Source organism: Centruroides vittatus, unplaced genomic scaffold, assembly GCF_030686945.1.
Source record: "Centruroides vittatus isolate TY-2023 unplaced genomic scaffold, ASM3068694v2 contig_876, whole genome shotgun sequence".
Classification (NCBI taxonomy): Eukaryota; Metazoa; Arthropoda; class Arachnida; order Scorpiones; family Buthidae; genus Centruroides; species Centruroides vittatus.
The window spans coordinates 1,085,223-1,097,030 of record NW_027122568.1 but is presented as its reverse complement, the minus strand read 5'-3'; the positions used below and the strand labels follow the sequence as shown (position 1 = coordinate 1,097,030).

The 11,808-nt window shown below is 31.5% G+C and overlaps 1 protein-coding gene across 1 annotated transcript in view; it reads right to left on the bottom strand.

The window, feature by feature from the left end:
- Positions 1-2,362: 2,362 nt before the first annotated feature.
- Positions 2,363-11,808, bottom strand: part of LOC136983098 (mini-chromosome maintenance complex-binding protein) — a 41,690-nt gene continuing 32,244 nt past the window's right edge. Inside the window, exon 11 of the mRNA XM_067279728.1 lies at positions 2,363-2,588. Within this exon, the coding sequence (XP_067135829.1) occupies positions 2,489-2,588 (100 nt within the window). The 3' untranslated portion in view covers positions 2,363-2,488. The remainder of the gene's footprint in view (positions 2,589-11,808) is intronic.

Sequence of the window (11,808 nt, the reverse complement as noted above, 5' to 3'; positions counted from 1 at the left end):
ATGGCACGTCACAAATGATTAATAATCAATACGTAGCTTATTTATGGCAGGACTCTCAAAATTCTTTACTAGTAATATCTGGAATATATGTGCTTATGTTGTCTTAATTTTTAGGCCAGTAGCTTCAATAACTGCTGTAACGCCAAGTTGTGCAAATTGGGCAAGGATACAAACGAGTACGAAGTCTGCAAGTATGAGGTTTTTCTTCATAACCTGATTATTAAAGGCAAACGAACTGCCGAACTATTGGGCTATGATGTTTCTATTAAAGCAGTCGAGGTAGACAAATCAAGAATACTAGAGAACAAAAGAAGTACTACAATTTCGTAAACAAACTAGAAATCTTTCAGGATACAGGTGAAAAACACATATTTGTCTTCTCTTAAATACATTAAACACAATTCCAATCACATCAATTAAATCAGAAAAGGCATTCTCAGTAGCAAGACCTTCTCATTACTAAAATAAGAATTAGATTGAGTGATCGGAGTACTGTATTGACCATCTTTGCTTTTTAAAATCTTATAAAAATTTACAATATTTTGTACCATATTTTATTTAAAAAAACGAAAATTACCTTCTAAGTTAGAAGTTTGATCTAAGTTCATTTTTTTTTATTTCCAACCCAATTCAAAAACATTTTTGTTGTTGTTGTATGCAGTTTCCAGCAAACTTTAATAAATTTTTTCTATTTGTGAAAATTTCTACGTAATTCAAAGGTAATTTTTAACATATATCTTACATACCGTTATTAATATGATTTTGGAGGTTACAGAACGTATTAAATTACTTAAAAAAGCGAAAAATAATTATATCATTTGATTTAATGATATTTTGTATATCTTAAAAATAATTAATTTTGTCCCGGAATTTCCCGGGAAACAGTTTACTTTTATCCCGGAATCTCGGGACAAGCAAAAGACCGGGAAATGAGAAACCTACTATCTATCTCTCAGATCTCCAACAGCCGGCGTGTCAGACGGCCGGATGGCCGAGCGGTTATGGCGGCAGCTTACCGCTATCGGGGACCGGGAATCCGGACAGATCGAAAAATCTTCAGGAATTTTTCGCAGATGGTCCGATCGGATACATCGGCCCCCGTCCCTCACCAGCCGGCAGTCCCATTGTGGGCCTGGCCAAACCCATAATGTGCTTGCTAAAAAGGTCCTCTTAGTGCCCACAGGGTGGAAAGAATTAAATATTAAAAAAAATAAAGGAAAGAGTTTTAAAAAAGCCGACATGTCAATTCTCAATCTCTTGTGCTTTTTTGTCGAAAATTTCTGTAATTTTGCATGGTGGTTTTTATATTAGGGAGATTGATGTTATTAAATTTTGCTGGTTTTGCTGGTCTTTGAGGTGAAGAGAAAAAGGGGATCGAGTGTCATATTTCAAGTAGGGTCGAACTTGACCATTTTAGATGATTTTACTCGTTCTTAACGTTAACAATTCTTTTATAAAAACTCTTCCCTATTCTCAAAACCTTTTTGTTTTTGTTTTTTTTTTGGGAGGATGGCCGAGGGATCAAGATGGCAGACTACTGCTCTGGGAGACCCGGGCCCGTAAGGACCTAGGCAACACGATGACCCTTAACATGTCTCTGGTGCGCACGCTGACACCTATATACTGGCCGCCGGCCTCCATCACTACTGGTCAACACGTGGCAGCGCTGGAGAGCTACATTAGCCTCACTGGCCGTTTCGCTTAGCAACTGGCAACGTAGGTCGGAGAAAGAGCCGCAAAGGCTATAATCTCCATATTAAATTAAATTGAAGAAGAAGAAGAAGGAGACCCGGGATCGAAAAATCCCCAGGAATTTTTCGGGGGAGGGGTGATCTGTCCGGATACGTCAGGCCCCGTCCCTCCGCACCTGGCCGAGCCCATAATGGGCTTGCTAAAAGAGGCCCTCTTAGTGCCCACCAGGGCGGAGAGTTTAAAAGAAAGGAAAAAGAAAGGAACAAAAAGTATTATAACATGGCAAAAAGCGTACTTTTTGCCATGTTATAATTAAAAATATAAAAAGTTTTTAAAATAAAATATAACAAATGGCATAACACACTCAGTTTTAAATGTTGCTGGAAAAGTTAAGCAACGAGTTGCTTAACTTTCCAGCAACATTTAAAACTGTACATTTCGGGTTTTTTCAGTTGGAGTAATATATTTAAATTCCTTGTTTTTTGTTAAATTCAATGTAAGAATATAAAATTTATATATATTACATATTTTACCAGTATTTTGTAAATAAAAAAATACTAAGTTGACTATTATTCTTTCACTATCATTATAGAATACTAAAAGCAAAAGGAAAGAAAGAAATACATGTGTATTTATACTGTATTTAATCAATTCACATCTAAAAGCAACATTTTTAGATTTTTTAAGATTTATTAAAAATATGATATACATAAAAAAAATCAATATAATAAACTTTGAGAATGTACAAAATATTTATGACAATTTAAACTGAATATATAATCATATAACATCATGTTTAAGACTGTATACGACCTTTACGTTCAATTTCCATGGCCTTTACTGTCTCCCAATTTTCTTTACTTAAGCATTTTTCTCCACAACTTAAGGATTGAAATCTGTAAAAAGAAAATAAAATTATAAACTTAATTGCAATAATGTGAAAAAAAGTAAATGGATTATTTAACTATCTACAATTCACAAACTGATCAATTAGAAAATGTCATTCAATAATATCTGTTATTCTACTCATAAAATATTGAAAAAATTTTTTCAAACAAAACAATACATGAAGTGTCTTCATCTTGTTCTTTCTACACACCTCAGCAAATAATAAACATTAAAAAGTTTAAATTCAATACTTTCTTATCAGCAAAACTCTTTTTAACTGAAGTAATTACCCATTGAGCAGTAGAGCCAAAAATGCATCACAGACTATTTTGATGACTTCTAATTTTTTATATTAGCAGTCCAAAGAACAGCAGTCAAATTGTAAGACAACCTTTCAGACAAATAAAAATAAATAAAAAGATGTGTCTCAAGGAAATATGGAATAAAACTAATCACTCAAAATCATTAATTAAGAAATATGTTAAGTAAAACCAATATGAAAGTGTAAAATATATTGAATTCACTTATCAAATATTTACAGTCAAACCTCATTAATGTGTTATAAGTTTACAAAGTTTGTGTTAATGCAAAGTAGATTTGCAGTCCAATAAACAAGGACAGGCATTACAATGTTAACAAGTTCAGTTAATACAAAATATCAGTTAACATGTAATATGAAGCTTGTTGTAACCTCTTAAGTTCAATAACAATTACATTACATCATTTAATACAAAACACATCACTTCCAGTTTCCCCAAAATTACACAAGCCAAAGCTTGTGGAAAAACACATGCCATATCATGACCAGGTGCATGTTTTTTTGACTTTGACATTGGCCCATGTTTATGATGTCAATGTTGTATTATTAATAATTAGGCATAGGATATATGTCATACCTGTGATATTTACTCCAACTCAAAAATTACTTTTTCTTATAGATGGCAATTTGTACTCTACGACAATGTTGAACAATTAGTAAACACAATTGACATATACGTTAAAGACCAGAAGTTTTTTGTTTACTCTTTCTGCCCAAAGGGCACTAAGAGGACCTGTTTTCCAGACTCATCATGGGTTTGCCAGGCCTACAAGGGGATGACCAAATCAATAGGGATGCAGCCCAACATATTTGGGACAGACCACCCTGAAAAATTCCTGGAGTTTATCAACCTGCCCAAATTCAAATATGGGTACTATAGAAAAGTAGACTGATGCTTTAATTGCCTCAGCAATCTGGCCAGCAAGGAAACCAGAAGTTAATAGGATTAGGAGATTTTTCATTAAATATCTAATTTTACAAAATAGTTATTCTCATTAGTGATGCCACGAATATTCAGCTACTTTTTTAAATATTCGGTATTCGGCCAAATAGAACGCAACATTCGGCCGAATACCGAATACCAAATCATGGGAAAAAAAATGCACATATTACTCAAAAATGTATTTATTTTAATCACAAATTATTACATTTAATACTTAAAATCTATCAGTGGTAAGTTGTGATGAATGAAAACAATTTTTTCAGCATTTGTTGATAGCAAACGATTGCGCTTTTCCTCATAAACTATACCCGCTTCTGAAAATAGCCTCTCATTATATACACTACTGCCAGGAGACGATAGATAGATCTTAGTGATTTCTGTCAGGCTTGGATACTGTTTTGCGTTTGCTGATCACCACTTGTAAAGGTCTGTCGTCCGATCTAGGCGAACAGTTTTCACATAAAAATCAATCTCATTTGCAATAGCACTTTTCTTCTCCACATCCGCATCATTTTGCATATTTTCTGTAGCGATTTCCTCAAAACAGTTCCAGAAACTGTCATCTATTTCAATGGTTTTATCATTTTCATTGATATTTCTTTTCTTACGAAGTGGAGAAAAATCATCATCGGTATTAGTAGACTCATCACAACTAATTTTCAGAGCTTCTAAAAAACTTTTTGTTTTACTCTTTGCGATTGAACTAATCCCAGGAAACTGGTTTTGAAACGCGGTTCAAGAAAAGTGGCAAACATATATTTGTCATTTTCATCAAAGTTAAACCGTGTTTCAAGCTCAACTTGGGTTTCAAGCTCAAATTGTGTTACTAATAGTCATAAGGAATTTTTCTTTTTTTAAAACTCTTTCCGCCCTGTGAGCACTAAGAGGGCCTCTTTTAGTAGGCCCATTATGGGTGCGGCCAGGCCCACAATGGGGTGACTGGGTGGTGAGGGACAGGGCCAACATAACCGAACGGACCACCCCCCAAAAAATTCCTGGGGATTATTTGACCCGTTTGGATTCTATCCCAGGTCCCCCAGAGCAGTAGGCTGACACCTTGACCACTCGGCCATCTGGCCGTCCATAAGGAATATTAGTAACACAATTTGATGTAACAATGAACATAATGCGTGTCGTGACACGATCTACTAGCAAATAAAACAAATGTGCCCACGGCGTTGTTACCGCACCCACCGCAATGAGACAGGTCATAATCTGTCACCAGCGAAATGTACACATATTTTGCTAAACATTTGGCCACCGAATATTCGGTATTCGGCAAAATCACTATTCGTGGCATCACTAATTCTCATCAATTGTTTTAATAACAGAAATAATAAAACAACTGAATTACAATATTAATATAATATAATTAGTTTGTATTTTTAAATTAAAAGCAAACCTTTTCCAAAGTATAAAGTATAAAAACCAAAACTGACAAAATATTTACCACCATCTTTAATTGAAAAGTTTTGCTGGGAAGTAAACAAGCATTTTTGGCTGATTTGATAAGCCTTCTTCAGATTAAAAAATCAAATCAGAACAGTTTGATAACGAATGTTTGAAAGAAAGTGTGTTCCAATTAGAATTTACATAATTTAAAAAGTTAACATTGTATGACAAACAACAAAAACAAAGGAAAAAATTACAAATTATCAAAAAATACCAATATAACATACACAAAAATTTACAAATTTACACAAATATTACATAAACAAATTTACCAATATAACATACAAAAATCAGTCTACATACACAAAAATTTACTGTATAGGACAAAGTCCTAAACAGTAAATTATTTAATTAAAAAGTATTGCTGGAAAGTAAAGGTGTTGATGTGCAAGTTGTTGAAGTTTTTCAGTTTCAGTTTTATACAGTTTTGGTTTCATCAAAATCCAAGCAAATACAGTAGAGCATGGTTTATCTGAATCAATTGGGGACTGGGGTTCTTTGGATAACTGATTTTTCAGATAACCGATTATGTACAAAAAATATATTAACTATCTGATGTTAAAATTTTTCTCCGTTGCGTGTCGCTTCGTGTTGAATTTTCGTCGATTTCAAGCCTAACAAAAATTTTTATAATAATAATTGAGGCTATTGTATTGTTAAAAATTATTTCTTTATTTTGTACAAACAAAATAAATATATTGAAAAATATAAAAACAAAAAAATTATACTTTAGAAGTTAATCTAGTATCAAAAACATTCGATTCAGCACAACACAGTCCAACTGGAAAGCTTTCAATTAACCGAAGTTTCGGTTGACCGGCTTTTGGATAAATGACGCTCTACTCTAGATGATTTTTACATTTGCAAAGTTTCACACATCCAGTTCCTGAATTCAATTTAGTAGCTAGTGCAAACTGTTATATCCAGTAACTTTAATCATTATTTGGTTGTTTTATGTCATTTAGAGTTAACCAACTCTAACTGACATAAAAAAAACAAGCATTGAATCTTGAAGTCACTATATCTCAATAAAGTGTATGTTGGCGTAACAAATAAGCTTGTTTGTTTATTTTTTAAACTTATCAAGACAAGATAAAACAGTGAAATAACTGGGAGAAAATTTGGCTTTTGTCAGTTGATGGTATGACTGTTGACTTATTTTGTAAAATTTGTTTAATATAAATCACATTGCTAAAGTGCCCTTCAACTTTGTATTAGTGGGTTGATTGTAATGTAATAAAGCACATTGGCTTTACTGACTCAAAAGAAATGTTTTGATATAAGTATTTACCTGTACAAATATATAACGGATAATATTCTAACAGAAATGTAAAATATAGATCTATTCTAAAATATTTATAGAATGTTAAGAAAATATTTAAAACTGGATTAATATACATATGCAGTTCTCACAAATGAATAAAAATCTCTCTTTTTTTAGATAGACTTAGCTAGCCTAATAAACAGGATTTAACAATTTGGAGGGCTTATCACACCAAGGCCAACAGAAAAAAGGACCAGATCTTTTACAAAAAAGACACTTTCATTTATGAAATTAATTTAATAAATAAAAATGTTCAATTACAATGTGAAAAACAAGTAGATAATAGTCTGAATTATTTAGAACTTAACTATAGTTAGATTAAATAGTAAATTATTATTTAAAAAGTATGTTAAAGATTGTGCTACCAGTAAAGTTATACACTTCAAATGTAATATACCTTTATATATAAAAAAAAAACACTTTTCAAATATATCTTTATATATCAGCAAAATTAAAGAGAGAACAACCTTGCAAAATGATCAAGAAATGGAAATAGAAAATATAATAAGAATGTTTAGCTTAAATAATTACCCTAGAACACTAGTTAAAGTGGTTAGAAGCAAGTAAAAAAAAAGAAAGAAAATGTCACATTAAATAGAAAACCGGGAGTCATTAAGACTTTGTATCTTAAAATAGAATAAGTTTCGGTGTTTTTGAAAAATTAAAAAATGAATTAAAAAATTTAGATATTATTTTAGTACATATCATACAAGAACCATAACTAAAATGATTAACTGTAAATATAAAAATAATGAACATAATGATTTAGAAAAAGATAATGTAGTTTACTCATTAGATTGCAGTTCTTCACATAAAAAAGATACATTGGTGAAACCAGAAAAAAATTAAAGAACATATATATGCCATCAAAAACAATTTGATATCGTCATCAATGGCACAACACTGCAATACCGAAGGTTGTAAAATTTTAAAAAATACTGTCAAGAGTATTTTGACAGAAAACAATCAATTAAAAAGAAGACTACAAGAACACAAAAATTCTGAAAATACAGAAAGAAATTAGAATTAATAATAATGTGGAACTGAAGCTACATTAGGGGTGGAATGACATTGTTTTTACATAACCTGAACAGATATGGGAGTAAAGTCACATCTCATTGCAAAATGAATTCTAACAAAGCAGTTGGCTTCACACAGTCTTATGGATTTGGTGTATTTGTTTTGTTTAAGGTCTGGAAACCAATTATTTTAATAATAGTAAGTTCACTGTTAGTTTCCCTCCCTTTTGGTTTTTAATATACCAGGGCTTAAAGCAGTCATGGCAATAAAAAAAAGTGAGAAAAGAGAGTTCACACTGAAAAAAAGCTAAAAAAGCTAATAGTGTTAAAATGAACAAAAACAGGCGTTATTAAAAAAACACACAAACGCACACATATTTTGTATCAATAACATTGCATATGATATTAGATTGATTATTAAGTGGACTGATAAGATTAAATATGAAAATAGTTAGGCTGAGTTTATACTCCAGAAAAATGACCAGTAAGACTGCATTAAGCCAGAACAGGCCCGCATTAAGTTTTCATGTGCGCCGTACAGAATTCCCACCGTTACACAGCAAAGCAAATGGAATAGTAACATAACTACCAGAATGTGTTTCCATATAACATGCCAAATTTCAAATGCCATTTATTTCAAGGTACATTTTTTGATTTCTTCATAAAAAAAATGTAATTAAAGAAGAAAAAAAAACAACTTCTGGCAGAATCAGTGGGTTGCATGTTCATTATATAGCAGGGGTGGGCAAGCAAAAGTTCAGTGGGAGCCGAAATGTAGGTTTTGCAAAATGCATGGGAGCCGCAGTTCTGTACTTTTTTATTCCGTACTGCAGTTCCGTACTGGATTTTATTATATAATATAGAACAAGTATTGAATTTTTTTAATAAACATATTTTCACAAAATTGTGGAAATAAAACTGTAAAAATAATAATAAAAAGCAGAAATTAACACTTTCAGCAAGAGCCACATAAAATTCAAAAAGAGCCGCATGCGGCTCTCGGAGTCATTTGCCCATGTCTGTTATATAGCAGTACCACTAGTAATGACCCAATCATTTATTTGGTAATTTTATCAATATTTTTCAAATGATTAAAAATAAAATTACAGCATTCATTACTGGTAATACTAGTCTCCAAATCTATTCCCCTGAATACAATAAAACAATTTGTTAGTCATTTGACCCACAACTGACAGAGAAGAGAGTTTATGAAAACAATGTAATTAAACATTTAGCAGTTTGTTGTCCTTCACAGTGGGGAACTGGCAGAGTCTATTACTTTCACGGGAGAAAATATACAAAGCTTTCTACTTCCCTCAAGTTGAAAAATAATACAATCCCATGAAATTTAACAAATCTGACCTTAATAAGTAAATGATGAAATTATTTACAGAGAGTTGATATTTGATAAGTTTAGTTTTTTGCTCTTATAGATCAAATTACAGAAATTATAAATAAAAATCTCATTTTTTAAAAATTAAAATCATAAAATTTCACTTACAAAAGATAGAGATGGAACGCATGCTTTTCATTTTTATAATCGCTTTGTTTTATTAGACACAGATATTATTCCTATATAGATTTATTAATTATAATAAACATACATTATGTATAAAATTACATTAAAATAACACTGTAATTAACGTCTGAAATGAAAAAGTAATTGAATCGAGTCTCGCCTCCATATTAATTAACGCGTTGTTATGGGGGCCTAGTAGAAGCTGTAATTTTCTGGGGAGGGGCACCAAGTTAACTGCGTGGGGCCGGGCTGTAATTTTCTGGGGAGGGGCACCAGGTTAACAGGGGGGGTGGTGCCCACCCATACCCTTTCCTGGCTACGCTTATGTTAAAGCGCCACAGTAATTAATTGATTACGTCGCATCAAATTAAATAATTTATAAAAATTGAAATAATAAATACGTTTATAAAATAATTGGCTGTATCTGTTCGCAATGATAATGTAAAACACACTGTACTTATAGTTTAGCATTTCTGATATTTAATTTATTTTTGAATTTTAAAATATAAGAAAAACAATTTTTTAAATAAAGTTTTACGCATTTATATCTGCAACTTTAGATAATACAAAGATATAAGAATCCATCAAAAAAGTTAATTAATAATAATTAAAATCAAGAAAAAATATAAGTTTCTTTCGAGGTAAGGAAACTTGTAAAAAGTCAGGTACGCGATCACATGATGCCCGTCTCCCCACTTTGCGTAACCAAATGGTCGAGGTTGAAATAAAACCCCAGCAGAAGTAAAAACAAACATTGGCGCATGTATAGGACAATAAACTTGAACGGGAGCGAAGATGAGACATGACACCATGTAATTTATGCTAATTACTTTCTAATATTAAAATATTAAAATCTTCAATAAATTATAATTAAATTAATTTTTTGACTGAGTTCGACTAGAAGCATATCGAAAAGCTAGATTAAAGTGAAAATAGCGGTTTTTCGACGCTAAATATTTACAAATTAATTTTTTAATTTGGTGCCGGATTGACCGCAGCTGTTCGAATGCGCACGTGCATGAAGAGTTTTATAGTTTGTCGAAATGGAAAATGAAGGACACCGTTAGAATGCAGAAAACCATGGTGCATGCCAAATATATAAGCACCCACTTAAAACCAAACTTTTGTCTTTGTCTAAAGATTGTCTCTACAGAAGTTATTAATATTTAGGATATTAGTTTAAAATCTTGTATTTCCTGGCACGAGATTCGCTCGATCTTTAATTTTACAGAGTGCTAGAAAGATACAAGCTTTGAAACGAGTGTCCTACAACGTTTTATTTAATAATAACAGTAGAAATCAAATTTATTATCGCTCAACAATTATTTTTTCGGTTTTTCTACGGTAGTCAAAAACGAGTAAATGTCATCGTTTAAGCTAAAGAATAGCAGGTGGTTGGGAAGAAGTTTGCTTAGCAACTTACTTCAGAAAGTATTGGGCTATACGATTTTCTGTTGCTAAAACATGAGTTTCTACTGTTAGTATTAAATAAAATCTATTTCTTTCTTTTGTCCACTGCACTTAAATAAATACAAATGCTAAAAATAATGCTGTATAAAAATCACTCTTAACGCCAAACTAGAAGTGTACTTGACTTAATGCAGCGTGATTATATCGAAGCGCTGCGGAGATCAGTATTTCACAAGGATACAAGCAAGGAGAACCCACGTGCAAATTCCTACAGCATGTGCAGAGTATCAAGCTTTGGGAAGCTCCTCATTTTGTTAGTATATATCCATCGGTGGCCAAACTGTGGCTCTTGAGCCACATGCGGCTCTTTTCTAGTATACTTGTGGCTCACTGCAAGATACTTAAATTTATACCAAATTTGTTTTTATTTTTTTTAATTTTGCTTTTATTATTTTTTATGTATGATTCCTGGATAATATAAAATAAATAATATATTGTTTGAAATAAAAAAGTCAAAATGTGATAGCGTTATACATTATTTATTAAAAAATAAATGTAATATTTATTAAATAACATAATACGTAAAAACATTAATAGAAAAAATAATTATAATTATGGTCAATTAAAAAATACAGCATGTCGACTGTTATCATTATTTGGGTCAATGTATGAAGTTGAATCTTTATATTCTAATATGAAATTTATTAAATTGAAATTTCGTTCGCAGCTTACCAATTCCCATTTAAATGAATTGCTCAGAAGTGCCGTTACAAATTACACACCAAATTATCTAAACTCAGTTTCCAATTTACACATTTATCCTTCAACTAGTAAATACTAAATATTAAATGATTTCGTTTTGTATTTTTTTTTTTTTTTTTTTGTTAATCAGTCGATTTATTGTTATTATTTTTAATAGTGGTGCAATCTTTTAAAGCTTTATGTATCAATGTGATTTTTTTTATTGTCATGCAAGTTAATTAATAAATGTGATTTTTTTCAAAATTGTGTTAGTACTGTTTATTTTACTATATAAAAACTGACCAAATTTGTCTTTAGCTGTGGAAAAATATGTATATATGTATATGCGGCTCTTCAACGAATTCTGTTTTCAATATATGGCTCAAGTTCTAAAAAGTCTGGCCACCCCAGTTTATATAAATGTAGTACACTACATGTGTATACGACAGTGCCTTAACATGTCGCGCACGGTCCATAAGGTATACGGGGAAGTGCTGGTTG